At 57.9% G+C, this 24,440-nt stretch overlaps 1 protein-coding gene across 8 annotated transcripts; it reads left to right on the top strand.

Moving 5' to 3' along the window:
* Positions 1 to 2,207: 2,207 nt before the first annotated feature.
* Positions 2,208 to 24,136, top strand: VILL (villin like). Of its 8 annotated transcripts, none has more exons than XM_061196502.1 (20): positions 2,208 to 2,229; positions 10,084 to 10,150; positions 10,318 to 10,392; positions 10,705 to 10,931; positions 12,205 to 12,313; positions 13,579 to 13,689; positions 13,993 to 14,192; positions 14,576 to 14,654; positions 14,758 to 14,856; positions 15,566 to 15,704; positions 15,936 to 16,036; positions 18,004 to 18,141; positions 18,247 to 18,405; positions 18,939 to 19,118; positions 19,694 to 19,839; positions 20,833 to 20,977; positions 22,749 to 22,934; positions 23,101 to 23,172; positions 23,382 to 23,618; positions 23,872 to 24,136. In XM_061196502.1, the coding sequence occupies exons 2-20, from the start codon at positions 10,085 to 10,087 to the stop codon at positions 23,983 to 23,985; spliced, it is 2,583 nt and encodes an 860-aa protein (XP_061052485.1). In that variant the 5' UTR covers positions 2,208 to 2,229; position 10,084; the 3' UTR covers positions 23,986 to 24,136. The 8 variants fall into 8 exon arrangements, with proteins under 8 accessions (XP_061052485.1, XP_061052484.1, XP_061052478.1 ...); XM_061196501.1 differs by lacking the exon at positions 2,208 to 2,229 and adding an exon at positions 4,936 to 5,249; XM_061196495.1 differs by lacking the exon at positions 2,208 to 2,229 and adding an exon at positions 5,421 to 5,493.
* The last annotated feature ends 304 nt before the right edge of the window (positions 24,137 to 24,440 follow it).

The following is a 24,440-nucleotide window of genomic DNA, read 5'->3' on the forward strand; positions in this document are numbered from 1 at the left end:
ATACGCTGGCTGAGGTGCTGTGGTTATCAGATGAAGCATGGCAAAGGCCAGGAAGAGAGTAAGGATATCCAAAACAGTTTTCTCGCACTGGGACATCCAGAAACATTGCCCTCAGCCCAGCCCCTCTGTATGAGAAGGTAAGGGGCTGCAAGTTCCCCGCCCTGTCCCTCTGCTAGGAAGTCCCGGCAGAGCCTTGGGCACAGCCTCACCACTCTAAGGACTGTCTCTTCATAATGATACCTAATTCAGATAACAAAAAACACCAGGGTCAACAAGCTCAGCAGATGGGTCTTATCCCAATTTTGTGGATGAGAAAATGGAGGCCAGTGAGACAGTCCTCTGCAGTCTATTCTGTCTGTCTTAGGGATACAGGGTTCTGCCAGGCATGTATATTCATCCCAAAGAACACAGGGCACAGTGTTATATCAGGCCAGGAAACCTAATATTTACCCAGAGACACACCCCAAACCCCCCCCCCCAGTTAGTCTGTGCCATGCCCCTAGGTGCCCTCTCCACAGTAGAGCACCTGGCCAGCCAGAGCGGTCACCCCAGCTTCCTCCCTGGTTCTGGATTCCTAGGCTGTGTCCCTCTCTGGCCCTCTGTCTCTCCTTCGCTCAGCTCCCTAGCCCTCTCCCTCCCCTTGCCTTCTCTGGCATTGCCCCCAGGCCCCACCTTTGCATACAAGCAAACAAATGGTTGAGAACTGTCACTGCCACTGAAGCTGGGTTTAAATGGTCTGGGGTGGACTTGAGGATCTGTATTTTTAAGGGCCCTCAGGTTTCTAATGGGCAGCCAGAGCTGAGAATCACTGGGTTAGGAGAGGGTGCTGTAAGGGAGGTGTGGGGTGGGAAACCTAGAGCCCACATAGCCTCCTCCTGAAGGCCTGAGGGTCCAGTGTGTTCTCCTTGGAGATCAGGCTAGTGGCCATGCCAGTTGGTGTATCTGGGCCGTGAGCAGCCTGTTGACTCACAGGCAGCCCTGGCACAGGAGATGTGTGCCACGCCAGCATCCCAGGTTACACAGACTGTGCCGCTTATCCATAAACTCAGCAGACTGTCTTCCCAGGTGGGCTTTCCCCAGCCACTCCTCCCCACCCTCCCCAGCCTCCTACCCAGGTCCTGGAATACAGAGGTGATAGGTGCTCAAACAAGAAAACATCAGGAGGTGAACTCTCAGTATGCCAGGTCCCAAGCAAGTGACCTCTTGATGACCTGTTCCCTTCCCACCTATTCAGAGGACCCGTGCCAGCCCAGGTCTCTAAGGGTTGGCATCATATTTTTACGTGCCCAGATGATTCAAAGGTGCAACCAGGGCTGAGAACCCCCACTCTGACTGGCTATGGAAGAAAAGAAAGTCCCCCAAAACTCTTCCAGGCCTGACACCTCCAGGTATGGCAGAGGAGCTATGGGCAGGGCTTAGGGGGAATGGCATATATTGCTTTACCTGAAAGATGTTATGTATTCATTGCAAAAAATTCAGGAAACTCAGAAAAGTACACAGAAAACACCATATGGACACTGGGAGTCTTTCCCAAGGCAGGGGTGAGGAGGGGGTCCCAATAAGAGCCCCAGATGCCTGACAGCTCCCTGCTTTTACAGTGAGGTGGGGAGCAGAGTAGCTACCCCCACTTCACATTGGAGCAGTGGATCGCACAAGCCACCGGGAACACCTCACCTGGCGGGAGGATGGGGTAGGGAGAGTACGGTCCTGGCCCCAGCTGTGTCTAATTGGGGTGGGTGCACGGGGGCTGCGCAGGGCCACGCATTCCCCGCCAAGGAGACGCAAGGCAACGTCACCTTCTCGTTCGCAGAGACCTAGGGCTGTTCTCTGGGCCGTCCTCGGCCTCGGGCACTCCGCACGGCTCATAAGAGTGGTGGCCCCCGCAGGCACAGGACAGGCTCCATCTCCTCGGGCCCTGGCCGTTCCCATGGCGCCCTCGGGGGAGTCGCTCTCGGACCGTGCGCGCCCTGGTGACCGTGTCACTGCTCCTCCGCGGCCTGCAGCCAGGTGGGGGGCGGGAGGGGACCCACGCGGGCCCAAGGCCGCTCTCCTCAAGGGCGTAGGACCGGACGTTTCCAGGCCGTGGGATCCAGGACACTAGTCAGGCAGACCCGTTCCTGGCCCAGGTCCTGTCCGCGCTCCGGAGGAGCGCACCCCCCGCCACCTGGGACCCGGTCTCCACGAGAGGCAACAGGACTCGGATGAGACCTGGGACACCAGGACGCCGAGGTGGGAACCAGAGCGCAGGTAACGTGGGGGCGGGGCCTGGAGGGGCGGGGCCTGAGGCGGGGCTGGCATCCAGCGCCTGCCCCGCCCACTCCAGGCTCTCCGACGCCTTTGTCAACACTGATGCCGAGGGGGCTGGGCCTTCGGAGATAAGCCGGTGGGAGTGTGGGGGGCGGGGAGGAACAGAGTAGCGCTGAGAACCCTGGGAACTGCGGGGCGAGGGTGGAGGCGGGTCGCGGCGTCCCGGGGCAGGAAGCGGTCAGTGGTACGAGGGGGTCATGGCCAGGGCGGTGCTGGATGAGGCAAGCCAGGCTCAGTCCCCTTCTGACTCCAAGCCCGGATCCGTGGGAGGGTGGCCGAACCGGAGGAGGGGTTGACAGAGCTCCATTCTTGCTCCGGAGGATGAAGGGAGAGGCCGGGTACCCTCTCGTCCTTGTAGCATACAGGCTGCCTGTGATCACTGCTCTGGGCCTCAGTTTCCTCTCTCTGTGCCAAGGGCCTGATCCCATGGAGCTTGTCCACACGAGACACAAAACAATGCTGCTCATCTGGACCCCAGGCCAGGCCCTGGGCCCACTGCCACCGCTCCGAGCCTCGGGTCACAGATTACAGGGTGGGGCGGTTCTGGAGTAGGGCAGTTATGAGAGACTTCCTAGAGACCCAGAGAAGTCTAAGGGGAGGGGCCTTGGAGAGGTCCTTGTGCGCCCTCCCCCCCAACTAAGCTGCTGAGGCTGCATTGTGCCAGGTGGGGTGTCCTGCCCACAACGAGGGCAGAGGGAGGTGCCATTTTGGTTGAGTCCAGAATGTGGAAATGGAGCCATGGGAAGATGTAGGGGAGAGGCTTCCAGGCAAAGGAAACAACAAGTGCAAAGGTCCAGAGACTAGAATGAGGTCGGCGTCTTAAGAGACGCAAGAGTCCTGTAGCTGGAATGAAGTGAGAACTGGGGACAGTGATAGGAGATGCAGCCAGAGGGACAGGCAACTGGGGATTTGATTTCAGGGAAGCCTCTGGAAAGTTTGAAACAGGGGAGTGGCATGATCTGATTTATGGTTGCAAGATCCCTCTGGCTATGGCGGGAGGATGGACGTAGGGACCAGGGAGACCGAGAGAGGAGCTCGTGCTGCCAGCTGGTGTGAGAGGCTGCTTCCCAGAGCAGGGCAGGAGTTGTGAGAGGGCTGGCCAGGCTCAGGGGCCCAGATGAACCAGCCGCTGGCCAGTCTGCTGGGTGTGAAGGAAGAATAGGAACCCAGGATGGCTCCCAGGTTTGGGGCCTGAGCAACTGGATGTTCCTGCCATTTCCGGAGGCTGTGAGGAGGTAGATCTGAGAGAGGCCTGACGTGGATGTCAAGCATAAGGGCAGACGTGCCAGGAGAGATGGGACCAGATAAAGGAGATAGATGGAGGCTGGGGGAGTTCGGGAGGGGTGGGAGTCAGGATCAGAAGAGAGCGTTTCCATGGTGTTTACAGCCTGGGGACTGGAACTTGGGAAAAAAATAGAAAGGAGACGGGCGAAGGAGCGAAGGCTTGTGCCTGCTGACATTTAAAGGCCCCAAAGGAGGCAGCCAGTGCGGTGGGGAGAAAACTTGGGCTGGGGGAGGTTTCAAAAGGAAGGGTTGGTCAGCGGAGTCCCTGGTTGGTGGAGGGGAAAGGTAAGGTGAAGACAGGGAGCCAAGCCCCAGCTTTTGGGCTCTGGGGACTAGGAAAGGGCCATTTCCAGGGAATGAAGAACAAAGACCAACCAGGGTGGACTGAGAGAGAAACTGAGATGAGGTGGGGAGAAGTGACTGCATGTGATTTCGCTGGGCCCCAGACAAAAGGAGTCAGGAAATGGGTGTGCACAGGCAGAGAGGTGGAGCCAAACGCAGGCACCTCACAGGCCACACGCACAGTCACAAAAAGGAACAGAGGCTCAAAAAGGCATTCTCCCACACACAGGTCAGACACACACAGGGATTGGCCAAGTGCCTTGTGACATGGACCTCTCTTCACCCACAGGGACCCAGTAACTCTATCTGTTAAACACAGTCACACACCTGCAGTAGGTCCTCCTGGGCACAGCTGGACCCAGATTTCCTGGAGTCCCCCCGCCCTGTGACAGAGAGCAGTGGGGGTGAGGACTGGACATGGGGAAAGGGTCTTGGGACCAATGGCAGCTTTTTTTTTTTCAAGGAATTTTTTTAAAATTAATTAATTTATTCATTTATTTTTGGCTGCGTTGGGTCTTCGTTGCTGTGCACAGGCTTTCTCTAGTTGCGGTGAGCAGGGGCTACTCTTCGTTGCAGTGCGCGGGCTTCTCATTGCAGTGACTTCACGTTGCGGAGCACGGGCTCTAGGCGCATGGGCTTCAGTAGTTGTGGTGCACGGGCTTAGTTGCTCCGCAGCATGTAGGACCTTCCTGGACCAGGGATCGAACCCGTGTCCCCTGCATTGCAGACGGATTCTTAACCACTGCGCCACCAGGGTAGCCCCGGATGGCAGCTTTTAGCAGTGTTCCCGCACTGGAAGGGGCATCCACACCGGCTGCACCGTGGCTGGGACTGAGGCCTGTGATCTAAGTTAAGGATGGCTGTGCCCCTGGAGGTTCTGGAAGGCTCTGTTTTCCAGCTCTTCCCCCACCCCACAATCAGGAAGGAAAGGAGGGGGCAGCCTAGGCGTGGAAGCGGCGTGTTCCCTGCAAGGGCTGGACTGGCCTCTCCCATGATGGGTATCAGGGCTCCCTGGGGAGGGCTGTGCCAGGCAGCGAGCCCGAATTGGGGTGGGGAGGGCAGCAGAGATGCAGGAGGGAGCCCTGGCCACCTTCCCCCACCTTCTGAAGTGACCTGGGTCTCGCAGAGCCAGACTGCCGACCCCCCGAACCAGCCTTGGTGCTGCTTCCTCCTAAAGTTTGCTGGGGTGGCCTGGCCTTCTGGAGGTCAGGGATCAGGGACTCTCAGAAGGGAAGTCACAGTGGATTCCACACCCCACATCTTGGTGCAGCCCAGGCCTCCATCCCCCGCTCTCTCTGGCCGCCGGTACCCAGGAGGTGAGGCCTGGCAGTCCAGCCAGGGGAAGGGGTTGGCTCTCAGAGAGCTGGGTCAATATTTGTTGACTAACTAACTGATTGACTAAGTGTGAATGCCCCAGCCCGCCAAGTACTGGGGCGTGTCCTGCTGGGCGGGAACAGGGATTCAGTTACAGTGTTGGGGAGGGCAATGGGCAGAGCCTGGCCCCGAGCCAGGCCCAGCACTGCCCACAGGCAGGGTGAAGGAGGGAGCAGTCTCCAGCAGGTAGGCCGGGCAAGGAGGGGACTGGGGTGGGGGCAGGGTGGGGAGGGCTGCCCCAATTCGGGTGTACCACATGGGGTCACTGGGCTCGGGGCTGCCGAGGGGCCAGCAGAACTGGGAAGGCAGCGAACAGCCCAGCAGGTGAGAACAATGGTGGAGGCAGGGAGGCTGCGACCAGAGCGACCCTCAGGGGCAAGAAAGTGTCAGATTTTCTATGGGGGGGGGGCATGTCTGTCTCCCAGAGTCCATACACCTGGGGCCGGGGCCCTGTCTATTCCTCCCACTCCAGCAGGCAGCGCCCCCCGCCCCCTTCCTGGAAGTCGGGCAAAGTGACCTCAGAGTCCGCCCCTTCACAGGATCCTCAGGAGGCGGAAGTTACACACCTAGGGGAGAAAAAGGGGCACCAGAGGAGGGAGGAGGCTCTGGGTAGAGGGAGGGGTGGGGGGTGTGGAAGGAGGGGGCCCCGAGGGAGGGACAGGGGCCCCTGGGTGGGAGGGGAACCCAGGGAAGGGAAAAGGAGGCCAGGGGAGAGAGGGTGCATTGGGGAAGGAAAGGGGTGTGAGAGGGCGGCTCCAGGGGAAAGAAGGGGGCATCTGGAGGAAGAAGGGAGCACAGAAAGGGTGGAGGGGCAGTCAGGAGAGAAGGGGGCACTGGGGAGGGAGGATGCATGGGGGGAGGAAAAGGGCACCCAGAAAAGGAGGGGGCACTGGGACAGAAGGGCATGTCAGAGGAGGAGCTGGACATCTGGGAGAGGAAGGGGGCCACGGGTGGAGGGAGTGAGCCCCCAGGGAAGAGGAGGGGACTTCCAGTAGGAGGAGAGGATACCTGGTAGAAGGTCTCCAACTCGGGGTGGGTGATGGAAGGGGAAGAGGGGACACCCTCTGGTGGGAAAGCCTGGTGGGTCAGAAGGGGCACTCTGGGAAGGGAAGGGGCCTCCTGAGGGAGAAGGGACTGCCTGGAGAAAAGAAGAGGGTGCTGGGGAGAGAGGGCCCCCACCCTTTGAGCATCCCTTCTCCATCTCCCCAGAATCCAGTTGGAAGACAGGTTACATGGGATGAGGCCTCAGGCCCTGGGAGCCTGAGAGTTTGGCTCCGCAGGCTGGCACTGGATATGCAGGCACCCTCCAAGCTCCCTGGGGATGATGCTGTCCCCACCCCGTGAAACCAGCCCAGTCCCAACTTCCTGGCCACAGTCTGACTTCCCTGCCCCACAGGGAGCCCTGGTGACCCCTGTGCTGAGCCAACCAGTCTTCCTGTCACTCTGTCACTATTTCACAGTTACAGTTCCTAGTCTGTACCTCTGGTCACTGCCTGCCTGTGCCCTGGTGGTTGTCACTAATCACGGCTTCTGCCCGTCACCGCCGAATGTCACTACCCCTGTCATTTGATGTCATGACATGTTTCCTGTTGCTTGAGACCACCGTTACAAGGTCACCGTGTCTGCCTGTCACTCATGTCACTGTCACAGCAACAGGCCATCACTGCAACAGCAGTTCTGGGTGCAGTTAGAGCACGTGGTGACTCCCTTCTCCGTCCGCTTTCACTCCTGCAGTCATGGGCTGAGGACCTGCCAGGTGTCAGGCAGCAGGAGCCGGCAGTAAACAGGAGGACAAACCTCTGGCCCCGGAATCCTCTGCTCTAGTGAGGGAGGCCAGGCCATCAGCACACAGGGTCTCCAGTACGGGTTCAGGGGGGCAGCTCTAGCCCCGGCAGGACCCCCCTCTGCCCGCCCTGTTCTGGGCAGCTCCCTCTCCCACCCCACCTCTCCCCACATCCATAGCCTTCTTGGCCCTCTTTGAGAGGGCTGGGTGTTTCCCACTGTGAGCTCACCAGGGCCTGGGCCCGGCCTGGACAAAGGCGTAAGGAAGCTGGGCCACTCGGTGCCACCTGTCACGCTATGCCTCTGATTCTGTAACTCTGTATCTCCCCTCCCACTTCATTTCCCCGATCATGCAGGGTCAAGGGTGTTCCTCCTGCTGATACAGCACGGCTAGAGTGGAGTGGAGAGGGGAGGGGAGAGGAGTGAACACCACACCGGGGCCACTAGGAGTGAGAAATTCAGAAAGAAGGGACTTCTGGGTCTATTGGGCAAAGCAGCAGCAAGAAGGAAAAGTTGCAGCTGGCAGGATTTAGGTTACACGTCGAAAGAATTTCCACGGATGAAGGAATGACCAAACCTCATGCAGAGGTTTCTGAAGGAGGGGTGCAGGGAAGCCTGGGGTCGTTGAGAGTCACCTGACAACATGTAACAAAATCCAGAGCCCCCTTCTTCCCCAGATCCCTCTCATTCCACGCTTCTCTCTCCTGTGCACACTCAGAACCACAGAGCACGGCAAAGTTGCTGTTTGCAGAGCCAGTGGCTGTTTGCAGTCTGTGTGTATTAAGTGTTCAGCTCTGTTTCAAGAATTGGAGAATGTTTTGGTCTGATCTATGCAAACTGCTCATGTTAGCTAAGCCTGTCACTTGCTGCAGAGTCTGTCACCTTCAGAGACAGTCCGTGTGTGCAGAGTCTGTCCTGGGTTTGCAGAACATTTGTCTTATCTGCAGAGCTTCTTTCTGTCCTGAGCCTGTTTTGAGAGTGTCTTTTTTCAGAACCCGGGTCTTTTTAAACAGTCTGTCCCTCTTTCCTCATGGATAAGATATGCTTTTATTGCAGAAGCGGCCCTGAACGCAAGCCTATCCCTGTCTCCCGAGCTTGTCCCGCGGCCTTGGCTGGGACATCTCTTGTCCCGCGGCCTTGGCTGGGACATCTCTTTCTGCCTAAAGACACTGTCCCTGTCTATAAAGCATTGTCTGTTTATAGTTCCTGGCCCTGTCAGCAGAACCTGTTTCCTCTGCAGGGAGTATCTCTGTCTCTAGACTCTGTCCCTGTTCACAGTCTTTTCCTATTTCAGAGCCTGTTCTGTCTGCAGAACCTGAGCCCTATTTGTACAGTCTGTGACATTTTTCAGAGCCTTTGCCTATTTGCACAGCCTGTCTGAACTTCCCTGGATAGAAACTCTTGTCTGCTTGCAGGCTCTACTCCTACGAAGAGTTTCTCACCGCCACTGGTCACTGTGTCTGGGAGCACCCCTGTCTTTCAACAGAGCACATCCCTGCTGGCAGAGCCCATGCCTGTCTGCACAGTCTACTCCTAATTCCATGTGTACTTGTTAACAGAACCTGTCCCTATTCATGGAGCCTTTATCTGTCTCTAGAACTCATCCTTTTCTAAAGCCTGTCCCTGTTTGCCAAACCTGGGCTCTCTACAGAACCCAGCCCCGTTTTAAGATCTTGCCCATGTCTGGGGCATCTGTGCTGGAACATGGAGCTGATTTCCTGGCCGGCTCCTTTCAGCAAATCCTGCCCTCTCTGAAGACACTGTCACTGTTAACAGAGGCTGTCTGTTTGCAGAGCCTGTGTGGGCTTACAAAACCTATCCCAGTCTGCCAAGTCTCTGTCTATACAGGCTTTGTCTGCAGAGCCTGTGTCTTTTTGCAGAGCCCGGATTGCTCTGCAGAGCTCACGATTGCTTGCCCAGTCTGTTCCGATCTCCTTGTTTGCAGGATTTGAGGCTGTTTCCCAAGGCTGTCCCTGCATGCAGAGCCTGACCATGCCTAGAGAGCTTTTGCCTGCTTCAGAGCCTGCCTCTGTCTGGCAAGCACTTCTCTGACTGGTGATGCTCTGTCTCTTTGCAGAGCCTTGCCTATCTATGTGCCTGTTCATATCTGCAGAGCCTGTCCCTTCTGCAAAGAGTCCCTGTCTTAAGGGTTTGTCCCCATCCACATTTGCAAAGCCTTTCCCAGTTCTGCAAAGCTCCTCCATACCTGCAGAACCCGGGACTGTCTGTAGAGCCTTTCTCAGCGTTCATAACCTTTGCCTGTTTGCCCAGCTTGTCTGAATTTCCCTGGGTCCAGTCTGTGTCTCTTCACGTAGGTCATCCTTACAAAGGTGGTCCCTGTCAACAGAACTCATCTTCGTCAGGAGAACCTGTGCCTGTTGCATCCCTTTCTGGGGTCTGAGGAAGCTGTCCCTTTTCTCTGCAGGTGCTGTGTCTCTTTGCATGGCTATCTCCTAACTGTCTGAAAGACCTATGCCTATTTGCCTTGTGTGCGGAGGCTGTCTTGTCTACAGGACTCTGTCTCCCTTCAAGAGCCTGCCCCTGTTTGCAGAGTCTGTCCCTGCCTACATCACCTGTTGTGACTAGCAGAGCCCTCGCCTGGCTGCAAGCCTATCACTGTCTACAGTGACTGTCCCTGGCTGCAGATCCTGTCTGTATGCATAGCCTGTTTCAAGCTCCCTGTCTGTTTGCAGAGGTTGTCCATAGACTCAAAGCCTATCATTGTCCACAGAGCTCAGCCCTGTTTCAAGAGCACAAGCACAGATGACAAGGCAGGTCCCTGTTTGCAAAGCCTCTGTGCCGACGTCTGCAGTACCCGTCCTGGTGTGCTGGCCCTTTTGTTTACGCAGCCCTCCTCATGAGAGGCACAGGCTATGATGAAGGGTCTTTGGAGAGCTGTGCGTGGGGAGAGCTCTTGCTTAGAGCCCGGAGTACAGGCGGCCAGGGCCTGAGGACTCTGGCTCCTGTTCCCTCCCTCACTCTTTCCTGATCTAGGATGGACACCAACGGGGGCCTCCCAGCCATCGAGAGCCACAGGGACCTCCACATATGGATCACTGAGGTGAGCTGCACGACCAGACAGAAGAGCTGGTGGTAAAGACAGTGTGCTGGTCTCTGAGACCAGGCTTCTCCCGCCCCCCACTCAGAGCTCCCTCCCCCTACCCCGCAGGGTCATGGCTGGGGGGAACGGGGTCTCCCAAGTTGTCACTAGGCGCCCTCCTCTCCCAGAACCTGAAGATGGTGCCAGTCCCCGAGCGGGCTTATGGGAACTTCTTTGAGGAGCACTGCTATATCGTCCTGCACGTGAGCACTTCAGGAGTCTGGGGGGCGGTGGGGGGGGGTGGTGGGGGCTGGCCCTTTGGGGGTTCCATGGTGCAGACTAAGCTCCGCCCCGGAAAAGGCAGTCTGGGAGCCCAAGAATCGCATCCCATACAGAGGCTGCTGCCTTTGAGGCCTCTTCACCCTTCCCTCCCCGGTCTCCGTCTCCTGTCGGTGAAAGCACCTGCCCAGTCTCCCCACAGCCCTTCGTACATCCTCCACCTCGGTCTCCATCTCCGCCCCAGCCCTCGGGCCCCACCCCACTGCTGGGACCTCAGCCCCTCACCACACACACAGATGCAAACACCTGGGCCCTCGGTCCACCAGAGCCTGAAGGCCACGTCGGGGGCGCCCAAAGACCTGCACTACTGGGTCGGGAAGGAGGCGGGTGTGGAGGCGCAGGGTACGGCAGGCTCCTTCGTGCAGCACCTACAGGAGACGCTGGGTGGCGCCACCGTGCAGCACCGCGAGGCGCAGGGCCACGAATCCGCCTGCTTTCGCAGCTACTTCCGCCCTGGAATCATGTGAGTGAGGCGGGCAGGGGGCTGGGAGGGGCAGGAGCCATGGGGTGGCTGGCGCCCTGGGGCAACTGTCTGCCTCATCACAGTGTGTGGGGTGGTTTTTTTTGAGGGGGCGGGTGACAACTTATTGACATACAAATCATACCATACAACCCACCCATTTAAAGCATACAGTTCAGTGATTTTTAGTGTATTCACAGACTTGTGGGATCCATCGCCATAATTTTAGAACGTTTTCATCACCCCCAGAAGAAGCCTCGTACCCTTTAGCATCACTCCCCATTTCCCCCAATACTCCCTTGCCCCAGTCTGTATAGATTTCCCTCTTCTGGACATTTTACTTAAATAGAATTATACAACACCATTTATGGATATACCACATTTTAATTATGTATTCATCACTTAATGGACATTTGGGTTGTTTCCAGTTTTCAGCTGTTATGGGTAATACTGTTGTTAACATTTGTATACAAGTTTTGGGTGGTTTTTCCCCACAGTTTTATTGAGATATAACTGACACACAGCACTGTATAAGTTTAAGGTGTACAGCATAATGGTTTGGCTTACATATATTGTGAGATGATTACTGCAGTAAGTTTACTCACCATCCAGTATTGTATACAAGTTTTTGTGTGGACATATGTTTTTCATTTCTCTTGGGTGTATACCCAGGAGTGGATCCCAGTGTTGTTTTTGAGTTTGCTTTTCTGTTACTATGCCCAACAGAAATACGTCTTTTGCTGTAAATTGCTTCAAATATTTATTTAATTAACAATTACAATACATTAGATCGAACCATAGGAAATTCCCAGTATTCGATCATTTCTGTTGAACCTGATACATGTAAATAGTATATACATAAATGCATGCACACATGTATACATGCACATGCAGAAAACACGCCACCCCATGTATGTCCACCTACAGATGGGCACCCACATACATCGGTGAGTATTCATGTCCACCTACACACATATACGCGGTTGCGTGAATTCCATGCACGCACATCTGTACTCACACGGATAAACAGATACACGTTATACCCCACATGCATACATGTATATACACATTCATGTGTCCACATATCTACACGTGGATAAACACATGCACATTACTGCCCCCATATGCTTGTACACACGTGTTCATATCTACTTGCACACACGTATTAAACAGGCACGTGTGTGTCCCCACATGCATGCATGCAGGTGCGCACATCTGCACTCACCCCTGCGCATGGCAGCATACGGTCTCACGTGGGACCCCATGCTCTCCTCAGCTACCGGAAGGGAGGCCTGGCCTCTGCCCTCAAGCATGTGGAGACCAACGTGTACAACATCCAGCGACTGCTGCACATCAGAGCGGGGAAGCACGTGTCAGCCAGCGAGGTGAGAGCTGCCAGGGATGTCATATGACCTTGGACTCAGCTGGACTGCGTGTCCTGAAGTGTAGGGAAGTGTGGAGTGTGGTGGGGACAGTGGGGGGAATGCGGGAGGTCAGCATTCCCCGATGGCCCATCCTGATGTGGAGAGAGAAGGCAGAGCCAGGCTTCCAGCCCCACCCCTTCCACAGCTCCTTTGACCCTCTGTTTCCTCATCTGTCCCATGGACACACTGAGAAATAGGGAGGTAAGGCAGACAAGATGATGCACCTGGCTGGCCCTGGTAAGCAGCACAATGGGAAGTAGCATGATTTGGGGAGGTGCACAGTCCCACATTCTCATACACATCATAATTGTCACCCATAGGCACACCCAGTGTCTCCACTGTTAGCCCTAATGCCACTCGGTCCATAGAGTGCCTTTGTGCAAATTAGACCTGAGTGCCCCTTACTTCCGTCTGTCAGGATATTGATGGAAAATACTGATCTTGTGAGAACAAGACGGTTTGCTGCCATCAGTGTAATGAACAGTCAGGAGTTTGATGCCTGCGATGTGAATGGTGACACTGAGTTGTGTACGTTACTGTCTGCATGGTACGTGGCAGCTCTGTGACTCACAGACAATCCCACCCAGGCTCACGCAGTGTCACCCACAGATTTAGTGATCATACATCCCCGGTCATGCAGGGCCACCATGCAGCCCCAGGTTTTGCCTGTTAGCCTGGCATAATTATTCATAGCCCCCACTTTTACTCTCCAAAGCGTTGGGATAATTGCCCTTTTCCACAGATAACACACTGTCCCCCGCACAGGCACACATGCACTGTCAGCCAGGAGCTCATACACTTCTTCACATTTGATGTTCACCTACACACACATCTACACGTGTGGATAAACTGATACTTGCACCCCACTTGCATCCATGTGTCTGTGTACGCATGTACTGCTGTAGACTTGCACTGAGTGAGAAGTGTCACACTCAGTCACGGACACCCTGTGAAATGCAGCATAACCTACGGTTACACATGCCCAGAGATGCACCCAGCCACATCCACAGTGACGCTCAAGGTCTCACATGCTTACATGGATGCGTGCCTGCACACCATCAGAGTGGTGTCACACTCACACATACACCCAGTTGCACACAGCTTCATGCACATAAGTGACACACCTGAGCTATGCGCACGTGGGCAAGGACAGGCTGCAGTGCCCCTCCACCTGGGTGCGGGTGGTATGACACACTGTCTCCCTCCCTGACGCCTGGCTCTGGCAGGTGGAGCTCTCCTGGCACAGCTTTAATAAGAGTGACATCTTCCTGCTAGACCTGGGCAAGATGATGATCCAGTGGAATGGGCCCAAAACCAGCACTGCCGAGAAGGCGCGGGTCAGTGTCTGCCCCGGTAACTAAGGGGTGCAGTGCTCGGGGTGAGGGGTGGTCCTCCAGGTGCCCATCCTCCAGCTACCCCAAGAGGTGGGCTTCGCTCTCGCCTAAGAAGCTGAGAAGCACCTACAAACTGAGTCCAGATCCTGCACTGGTGGTACCCCTGGATGCCAGGATAAGGGGATACCTCCCCTGGCCCCCAGCCTCTGGGAGCTGAGCAGTGACAGGAGGATTCTGGGCTGGACTGTCTGAGAGGTGAGGGGGGGCGTTCTGGGGATGCTCTGACTGCCAGGTCCTGTCCTGCAGGGCCTGGCCCTGACCCGCAGCCTCCAGGACAGGGAGCGTGGTGGCCGTGCACAGATTGGCGTGGTGGGTGATGAGGCTGAAGCCACTGACCTCATGCAGATCATGGAAGCTGTGCTGGGCTGCAGAGTGGGCAACCTGCACACCGCCACGCCCAGCAAGAGTATTGACCAACTGCAAAAGGCCAATGTCCGCCTCTACCAGTGAGCAGACTTTGGGAGTGGGCAGGGTGGGTGGAATAGCCCAGGCATGCATGTCCGTCGTTACTGCAATAACACGGTGTCTCTAGGAAGCCCTCTAGAAAAGGTTCATGGGTTTCTGGGGCAGGCCATGTGGGACCTTAGACCCAGCCTGTGCTCTTGCATGGCTGCCTTTCTGAGAACGCATTGTACAGACAGGGCGACTGAGGCCCTGAGAGGGCCAGGGAGCTGCCTAAGTCTTCACAGCAAGGCTGCAGTGAAGACCTCAACCTGGGCCCCCAGCCCCCAAGCCTTCTGCCTCTGGAGGTGCGAGGGGCAGTGGTAGCTGGAGTGGAGCCAGGCCCGGGAGGAGCTGAGCTGCCCGCATCTGGATGCCTGTCCCCTAGTGTCTACGAGAAGGGCAAGGATGTGGTGATCCAGGAGTTGGCGACCTGCCCACTGGCCCAAGACCTACTGCAGAAGGAGGTGAGGCATGCCTGGCCCCAGCCATCCCATCCATTTCCCCACCCACTCCACAAGCCCAACCCAGTCTGGACCACCTACTGACCAGCCCCACTTTTGCTCCCAGGACTGCTACATCCTGGACCAGGGTGGTTTCAAGATCTACGTGTGGCAGGGATGCATGACTAGCCTCCAGGAGAAAAAGGCTGCCTTCAGCAGGGCTCTGGTGAGGCTATGGGGCCCTGTCTTAGAGGGACATAGCGCTGCCCTGGTTCCTGGGTAGGGAGGAAACTGCCCTACCCTGCAACCTAAGCTGGGAGACATCCATGTCCTGGGGTCTAAAGAGAGAGGTAGTCCTGCCCTGGGGCCAGGAGGGGGATCCATCCTGCCCTGGGAGCCCTGTCTGATGGAGGAGGACATAACCCTGCCCTGGGGTGTAAGCCTGAAGACCCACCGCCCTGTCTGAGGGCGGAGACACAGCTCTGCCCAACGGTCCGAGGGGGAACACAGGGCCCCTCTCTGGGGTACCGCGGGCTGTGGCCTGCCTTGGCGGCCCTGACAGGGGGGAAGACCAGATAGCATCCAAGAAACCATGTGTAAAAGGGGGGTGTGGGGGACCCGCCTTGAGGTCTGAGGATTCTCCAAGCACTGGGTGCTCCCTCCTTTTCCAGGAGGGGAGGCAGGGCTCTGCCTGGGGTCTGACGGGTGGTCATAGCTGGCCCTTCCCGAGGCCCGGACTAACGGGACGCTGCCTGTCCTCAGGGACCTCGGAGAAGTCGGTAGTGCCGGAGCCAGCTCCTGAAGCCAGTCATGAGCTCAGTTAATTAACGCTGCTCAGTGCACTGGCTGGCCCCGCAGCGTGAGCGGCAGGTCCTGCGGGTGGAGCGGGGCAGTGGGCCCTTGGGCCACACGCTTGACAGAGCCCCCCCGCCCAGGGCTTCATCCAGGCCAAGGGCTACCCGAGCTACACCAATGTGGAGGTGGTGGACGAAGGCGCCGAGTCGGCCGCGTTCAAGCAGCTCTTCCGATCGTGGTCCGGGCAGCAGCGCAAGAACAAGCACCTCCGCGGAATGGGTGAGGGGGCGTGGCCGGACGGCGGAGCGGAGCTCCGAGCCGCGGCTTCCTGAGCGATGGGCGGGGCGGGGCGGGGCGGGGCTGGAGGGGCGAGGCCTGGGCGGGGCCCAGAATCTCCACGGGAAGGGTGAGGGGGCGTGGCCGGAGGGAGCTTCTTGCGTGATTGGCTGGGCGAGGCGAAGTCTGGGACAGGGCAAACGTCGCCAGTGACACCCTCTGTCCCACCCTCAGGTAAATTACTTCAGGTGAAACTGGACGTGGGCAAGCTGCACAGCCATCCTGAGCTGGCGGCCCAGCTCAGGATGGTGGACGACGGCTCTGGGAAGGTGGAGGTGAGGGGCACTGGCTTGGCTGGGGGAAGATGGGCGCACAGGTGTAGGCTTTGTCTTCAGGTGAACCTTATGGCTGCTAAAGTGACCCAGGTACGCCCAGGTGCACATCTACACACAATCAGGGACACACGGGGCATGTGTACGTATACACGCACCCTCTGCCCTGCCAGCTCATACGCATCACGTGTACAGTCACACGCAGCCACGGCCACTTGCTCGGTAACACTCATGGCACCCAGCACAGTAACATTCGGACAATTAATTGTGCCCTTTTGTCATATGTATGACACATACATATTATAATATAGACACACATACTCACACCTTGTGATTGCGCTTATTCAAACAATTGCAAACATGTAAGCATACAAACTCTACATCACACATGATCACAGCCCCACACGCCCAACACAAAGTCACACCCTGTCAGCCAGCCGTCTGGTCTCAGACCAATGTTCTGGGAGATGCAGGGGTTGGGGGCTCCTTCCAGGCTCTGTACAGGGCAGGGTTGTATCTTGACTAATTGGGTCACCCCCAGGCAGGACCCTTAATTCCTTCAAGGCTCAGTTTTTTATATGTAAAATGGGGCTAAAGCTGTGGTCCTACCTGGCCCCGAGGCTGGTGTGTGGGTGCTGAGAGCTTATGGGAACAGGACAGCTGGGCCTGTGTGAGGCGCACTAGTTCTCAAGGTAGGCCGAGGTCAGAGAAAATACTGTTTCTCCAAGGTGCACTCTGACGTTTGCCCTACTATGGATGGACAGTGGTAGTGAGTGGGGAGAGACTGAGATAGGAGAGGACGGGGCGGAGGGGGAGGAGGGGGAGGAGGGAGAGGAGGGAGAGAGGATGACAGGTTGGGGGGACAGGGAGAGACAAAGAAGAGGAGACTGAGAATGAGAGAGAGAGGGCGGAGGAGACCGAATAGAGGGAGGAGGGGATGGGATGCAGAGCAGGGAGGGGTGAGGGCACAGGGAGAGGAGAAAGGGGGTCAGGGAGAGATGGGGTACCCAGGGAGAGACAGAGGGGCAGCCAGCGAGAGAGAGAACAGGAGAAACAGGAAAGCGGAGAGAAGGGCAAGGGAGGAAGGAAGGAGGGGTCTGCAGCCCAAGCCCCAAGCACAAAGGCAGGGAGGGGATGCCCCCACCACCGCCCCCCGCAGCAGGCTCGGGGACAGGCAGCCAGAGGGGGCGCCCAAGCCAGGAGGCCTGGCTGCCAGGTGAGTGCTGCTCCTGGAGGCGAGTGGCTGCAGCCAGCCTCTTCTGCAGAAGCAGGATTCTCGGTGCTCTGGTCTTTTCCAGAGACTGCTGTCAGGCTCTGTGTGGCCACGGGATGCCCAGATGTTGTTTCTTGCCATGTCGAGGTGACCGCTGTTACCCCCACTTCACAGGTGGGAAAAACTGAAGCTCAGAAAGGTCTCACTGCCATTGTGGGTGCCCGGGATTCAACCAGGGTTTGCCTGGCTCCAGGGCCCATGCTCGGCTACCCACAGGAACAGGACATCACATTAAGTGTGACGAAGTGTTTCCCTTTCAGTCTTTGAACAGGGTTTGCTTTTTTAAGTGACACTTGAAAAAAGGAAATTTTCCCAAGAGCTCCAAGGCCTTGCTTCTGCCCAGCTTCTGCTGCCCTGGCCTGAGCAGAGAGCAGCTGTGCCGGGCCGTGGCTGGTGGGGTCAGGCTGGGGTGGCATCTGGCAGCCTGGGCAGCCTCTGGAGTCCTCACCACTTGTTTGTCCCAGGCACCACACACCAACTCAGAGTCCTGGCTGAGAACAGGCTGGCACAAGTGTGGGTCCCAGGGGTCCCTGGCAGAAGCACAGAGTGTAGGGTGGGCACAGAGCTCGGGGGGAGCCCCTTGTTTGCACAGATGAGGCATGCCCCCAGCTGCAGAGAGCTTCCTGGCTGGACACAGGGTGGGTGGGCTAGTTCAGGTGGAGGCACCACCCCTGCCTGTTGGTCCCCTGTTCCCCAGGTGTGGTACATCCAGGACTCATGCAGGCAGCCAGTGGACCCCACGCATCACGGACAGCTGTGCGCAGGCAACTGCTACCTTGTCCTCTACACATACCAGAAGATGGGCCTCATCCAGTACCTCCTGTACCTGTGGCAGGTGCGCCGGCCTGAGCAGGGTGGCGGGCACCCTCAAGCCCCAGAGCTGAGGAGCTGAGAGTGGGGTCTGGGAGTTGTGCCAGGCCCTCACCACCCCTGCCCACAGGGCCTCCAGGCCGCCGCACACGAGATCAAGGCCCTGAAGGGCAACGCCGAGGAGCTGGACCTCCAGTACCATGGAGCCCTGGTGCAGGAGCACGTGACCATGGGCAGCGAGCCCCCTCACTTCCTCACCATCTTCCAGGGCCAGCTGGTGATCTTCCAGGTAGGGCCCACCTTGCTGCTGTGGCCGCAGCCTCTCCACTCCTCCATGCGCCCATGGCCCTTACACGCATGTGCTAAGCACCTTCTCTGCAGGTCAGGGGCCCAGCGGTAGCCCCTTGGCGTCCTGGTGCTTGTCCGAGGCCCAGGAGCTCCAAGGGTGACCCCTGCCTGAGTTTCTTCCCCCATCCCCAGAGGCAGCCACAGAACAGACGCACAAGTGCGGAAGCGGAACGGAAAGGGAGCCGGGGCCTTACCTGGGGTCACACCCAGGCAAAGCTGCTCCCCACTTTCCGTCTTCAAGGCCTGGGGGATCCATGCTCTGACCCCTCGGAGATGGGATGAGGGGTCTGTTTAGAAAGGGCCTGGTTCCCTATTCTAGACCGATGGGATCCTCACGCTTCACACTCAGAGGGTAGAAAACAGAGGTGGCTTCCAGAGAGGGGGCCCTGGGTGCCGAGGCAGTTTGGCCCCCACTGGGAGAGGAAGGCGGCCCCAAGAGCCCTTGCCTCAGCCTGAGGCCCAGCCCTCTCGTAGGGGAGCGCTGGGCACAATGGGAAGGGGCAGCCAGCGTCCGCCACAAGGCTCTTCCACGTACGAGGCACCGACAGCTACAACACCTGGACCCTGGAGGTGCCAGCCCGTGCCTCAGCCCTCAACTCCAACGACATCTTCCTGCTGGCCACAGCTGGCCTCTGCTACCTCTGGTTTGGGAAGGTACCCCAGCAATGACCACTTGACTTACGCCTGGGGCAGCGGTGCCAGGCCAGGGAAGGGTCCACTCCGCAGCGGAGGCTGACTTCAAGTCCAGCCTCAGGCCGGAGGGAGGTGGGGGAGAGGCCACAGTGTCCCTTCTGGGACCTGGGGGAAGTTAGGGGTGGACCTGGGCATCCACGGGTCAGAGCCAGGCCAGGCCCAGGCTGCCTCCCCTCCTTCCTGCCTCGTGCCGGGACCATGTCCCTTCCCAAGTCTCTTGGGAAAAGGAGGCCTAGTTCAGATTGCCAGGGTTTTCTCTGATCTTCAGCATAAACCATGAATGATCTCCAAGCCTGGAGGTCCCCATCCTGTGCTCTGGACCTGGAGAGGGTCCCGGTCCCTGTGACCTTGATCAGCTGAGGAGACAGAGGAAGGAGGGGGAGGAAGGGAGACACTCTTTCACGTGTGCCCCGCCACGAGCCCAGGGCTCCTGTACTCAGGCGCGGCTCCGCACAGGCTCCTGTTAGTGGGGGATGTGGCGCAGGAGGTGAAGGCCCCTCCCTGTGCAGGGCGTGACCCAGCTCTTTGCCTGCCAGGGCTGCAGCGGTGACCAGCGTGAGATGGCACGGACAGTGGTCACCGTCATCTCCAGGAAGGACAAGGAAATGGTGCTGGAGGGTCAGGAGCCTCCCCACTTCTGGGAGGCCCTGGGGGGCCGGGCGCCCTACCCCAGCAGCAAGAGGTGACAAGGCTGGGAGGAGGGTGCTCTCCTGACCCAGAGGAGGAAACTGAGGGCCAAGAGGGTGGGTGACTGATTAAGGGTCACACAGGGAGGTGGAGAGGCCCGACTAGAGCTGAGAACTCGTGGCTCCCCAGCCCAGGGGCTCCCAGGAGCACAGCCCACCCTTCCCTCCTCCCTAACTTGGAGCAGGAAGATGCTGGGGACAGCAGGGCGGTGGCGCCCTCTGCTGGCCGAATGTGCTCCCTGCACGGTCCCCATCCTGGACCGTCCTATTGGCAGAGGGCCAGAGGGCAAAGTGCATTCCCCCACCCCACAATCCCCACGGGTGGTGTCCCCGGAGCGTGTGTGGAGTGTGCAAGAATAGTGTGTGGGGGGTGTGTAAATGGATAAGGGTGTGTATGGGAAGGAAGGGCAGAGTGAGGCCTCAAAGGGAACTGGGAGCGGAGAACCTGCCGCTCTTTTATGTCTTTGCGGCCCGGCTATGCGCTGTGCTCCCCCCAAGTCTCCTGAGCTCCTAAGTGCTGCTGTCGCCCTCTCTCAGCCTGACTTCCGTCCTCCCACCTTGGGCCTGAGGCCTGGCTCCTGGGCTCCCGGTCACGGGTGGGGCCAGCGGCTCCTCCCTCCCAGGGCAGCAGGGCTCCAGCTCGGCCCTCCCTCCGCACTCAGCCAGCCACCCCCTCCTTCCCCGTGCTCCTTCCCCGGGAAGTTCATGGGGCAGCTTGCACCCCGGCTGCCTGTGGGAAGACAGACTACCTAACCTGCTTTCCCCACTGACACGAGGACACGGAGGCCCAGAGAAGGGCAGGCGTTTGGGAGTGGATCCTGGGATGGGTGGAACTCAGAGGGGAGCGGGTGCCTCCTGCTCCAGGAGGCATTGTGTCCCAGCCCCTGGGGGGCGGTAGAGGGGTGCTGTGCTGGGGGCTGGCTTGGCCCAGGCTGGTCAGAAGCCCAGGTCTCTCTGCGCCCTTCATGGCCTTGTGACATGCTGGCCAGGCTCCCCGAGGATGTGTCCGACTTCCAGCCACGACTGTTTGAGTGCTCCATCCAGACGGGCCCCCTGGTCCTCACGGAAGTGGTGTTCTTTAGCCAAGAGGACCTGGACAAGTATGACGTCATGTTACTGGACACCTGGGAGGAGGTGCGGCAGCCTGGGTGCCTGGCTGGGGTGTGAATGGGGGGGTGTCTGCACCTGCGTAACTGGGTGTGAGTGTGTGTGACTTTGTGTTTCTAGCCATGTGACTGCATATAAGGCTGCGGGTGTGTGACTATCTACGACACTGTAACACTGAGTGACTGGGCAATTGTGTGACTGTGGATAAGACATCAGGGATGACTCTGTGACCCAGGGAGCCTGTGGGAGACTGTGGCTGTGTGTCTGGGACTCATGTGTGGTTGTGACTGGTTGTGTAGTTGGGTGTAACTCCGTGTGCCTTATAAGGGCGTGTGTGAGTCCATGCAACTGAGTGCCCATGGCTGACATGTCAGTGCTGAGTGGGTGGCCAAAAAGTGACCATGTGTGTGTGTGTGTGCACGTGCGCGCGCATGTGCATGATGCCTCTGTGTGACTGCATTTGATCTCTAGTTTATTTATTTCCTCTCTGGTCTTTATTATTTCCTTCCTTCTGCTGACTTTAGGTTTTGTTTGTTCTTTTTCTAATTCTTTTAGGTGGTAGGTTAGGTTGCTTATTTTGAGATTTTTCTTGTTTTTTTGAGGAAGGCCTGTATCGCTATGAACTTCCCTCTTAGGACTGCTTTGGCTGCATCCAATAAATTTTGTATGGTTGTGTTTTCATTGTCATTTGTCTGTCTGTGTGCCTGCATTTGCCTGTGTGTGTGCAGCTGTGTGTAATGGCTGTGTGGTCAAGGAACTGGCTATAAGTGACCAGACCATCTATAACTGGTGACACTGTGAGAGAGAGACAATGTAACTGGCTGCAGGTGTGAGTGCCTGAGTGACTGAATTCGTGTGACCATGTAATCATGTTTCTGTGTGGCTGGATGTGATGGTGTTTCAGGCTACTTGTGTTTTCAGGCTGTGTGATCCATTGTAACTGTGCTTAGGTGCAACTATGCGTGAGTATGGGTGACAGTGTACGGCTGTGATTTGCCGTCTGGCTGAGTGGTGATGGACAGTTGTGTCTGTGTATCTGTGGTCGTGTGTGTGTATATGTGTGTGTATCTACATCACTGTGCCTGGGACTCTGTGTGACTGTGGCAAGGAGGCCTTTGGGCTCGCATCCCACTCAGAGCGCAGCCAAAGCCCCTCCCCAGCCCTGTGACCGGCGGCCCTGACTCTCCCCCTCGCTCACTCTGCTCCAGACACCATGGCTTCCCAGCTGCTCCCTGAACATGCCAGCGTGCTCAGGGCCTTTGTATTGGTTGTTGTTTCCTCTGCTCAGAACACTTTACCCCCAGACATACATGTGACTTGCTCCCCCACCTCCCTCAGATCTTGACTCCAGTGTCATCGTCTCAGTAAGGCTCTCCCTGACTCTAATTTAAAATGACGGTATCCACCCCACCACCACCGCACTTCTCTTCGTTCCCTGCTTTATTTTTCTCCATCTGATATACTACATATTTTACTTATTTTTGTGTCTCCCCCAGCAAAATGAAAGCTCTACAAGAGCGGGGATTTTGTCTCTTTCTTTCTCATGGTTGAGTCCCCCGTGCCTAGAACATTGCCTGGCACACAGTCGGTGCTCAGTAAATATGTGTGGATTGATTGCACACATGCATGCCTGAGACCTCCTGGCACATTTACGGGTGTGTGGGTGTGCAGTCAGCCTGCTGGGTGGGTCTGGTTTGCTGGGATGTGTGCATCGGGTTCTGAGACCACATGATGGGCAGGGCTGGGAGGGAAGTGGTCAGCTCCACCCGCCCAAGGCCAGGCCCCCTCTGTGGCCCAGATCTTCCTGTGGCTGGGGGCAGCTGCGAGCGAGTGGAAGCAGGAGGCCGTGGCCTGGGGCCGGGAGTACCTGAAGACCCACCCAGCAGGGAGGAGCCTGGCCACGCCTATCCTGCTGGTCAAGCAGGGCCACGAGCCTCCCACCTTCACTGGATGGTTCCACACGTGGGACCCCTACAAATGGACCGTGAGTGAGGCCTGAACCCCCCATCCCCACCCTAATCCTGGGAGAGGGGCCTGCCCTGGCAGACGGGGGGGAGCCATTGCCCTGCCCAGGGACCTCCAGTGTGTGTGGGGAATCTGGTCCCATTGCTGCCCCTCCATCCGGCCCCCAACCTGATTCTTGTCCCCAGAACAATCAGTCTTATGAGGAGGTGGTGGAGGGCGGCCTGGGAGCAGTATCTGCCATCTCAGAGATAACAGCAGTGAGTATTGGGGCCTCCCAGGGGTCTGGGCTCGGCTGGCATGGCCGAGGGCAGGACGAGCAGGGAAGGAGCCAGGCGCCAGTAGAGGGCAGGGGTGGCAGTTGGGGGCAGGGGTGGCAGTTGGGGGCAGGAGGGCTGGTGGGCTCAGCGTGGCCTCCCATGGGAGCCCATCCCCCAGCTTCCCCAGCCTGAGTCCCCTCTCCTGACAGGAGGTCAACAACTTCCAGCTGTCCAGATGGCCAAGCAATGGCAGGGCAGGCCCGTTGGCCCTGTGGGCCCTCAAGGGCTCCAAGGACAGCTCCGAGAACGAGCTGGAGCTGGGCCCCAAGGCGGGCAGCGGCAGCAGCAGCCCCGGATCCGTGGCCAGCGGGAGCCTGCCCCGAGAACAGCTGAGGCACCAGGCTGTTGAGGACCTGCCGGAGGGTGTGGACCCGGCCCACAAGGAGGTGGATGCCTGAGACCCCCGCCCTGCCACTCACCGCCCCAGCACTGATGCATATAAAGCTGAGCTGCCGGCGCCCAGGGCATGACCCACCGATGGTGGGCAATGGGCAGGCTGCCCGGGGAGATGTGTGTTCCAGATAGGGTGATGGGCAGAGAGATGTGGGAGAGGATGACACCTCTGGGTGAGTGGGACAGGGTTCTGGGCTCAGCTGACACCCTTCCTCTGCACCCACTCCCTCCTCTCCCCCACCCCAGTCCTATCTCTCAGACTCTGATTTCCAAGAGATCTTTGGGAAGTCCAAGGAGGAGTTCTACAGCATGGCCAAGTGGAGGCAGCAGCAGGAGAAGAAGCAGCTCGGCTTCTTCTGAACCCCGGCCCTGCCGGCTCCATCTACGTGGCCACGATGCCTGCCTGCAGGCATCTCCCCTACACATATATGAGACCCCCGGGGAGGCCCTCCTGGCGCACCCTGCTTGGAGACTCCTGGGTCACTAAAATAAAAGCCTGTGGCCTTCACAAGGTATGGTGAGTGGGCTTTCAGGTCTGGGTCACTCAGCAGGTCCGCCTCTGGGGAGAGTGGGCCTCTGGGGTTGGAGGGGTCGGCCGTGACATTCCAAAGACTGAGCCCTCCATACCCTCCGCCATGCAGGGTTTTGTTTCTTGCTGGTCCCTCCTGCCCAGGGGATAGATGTCCCCCCTTGCTCCAGTGTGAGGGTGGAGAAGTGGAGAGTGAGGTGCTGGGGCTCCAGTGCTCTGGGGCATGCACACACGCACGCATGCTTTACAGGGATTTTTCCGGTGTCCAGGTAAAGAGACCACAGTA

The sequence above is a fragment of the Eubalaena glacialis genome, chromosome 7 (genome assembly GCF_028564815.1).
Source record: "Eubalaena glacialis isolate mEubGla1 chromosome 7, mEubGla1.1.hap2.+ XY, whole genome shotgun sequence".
Classification (NCBI taxonomy): Eukaryota; Metazoa; Chordata; class Mammalia; order Artiodactyla; family Balaenidae; genus Eubalaena; species Eubalaena glacialis.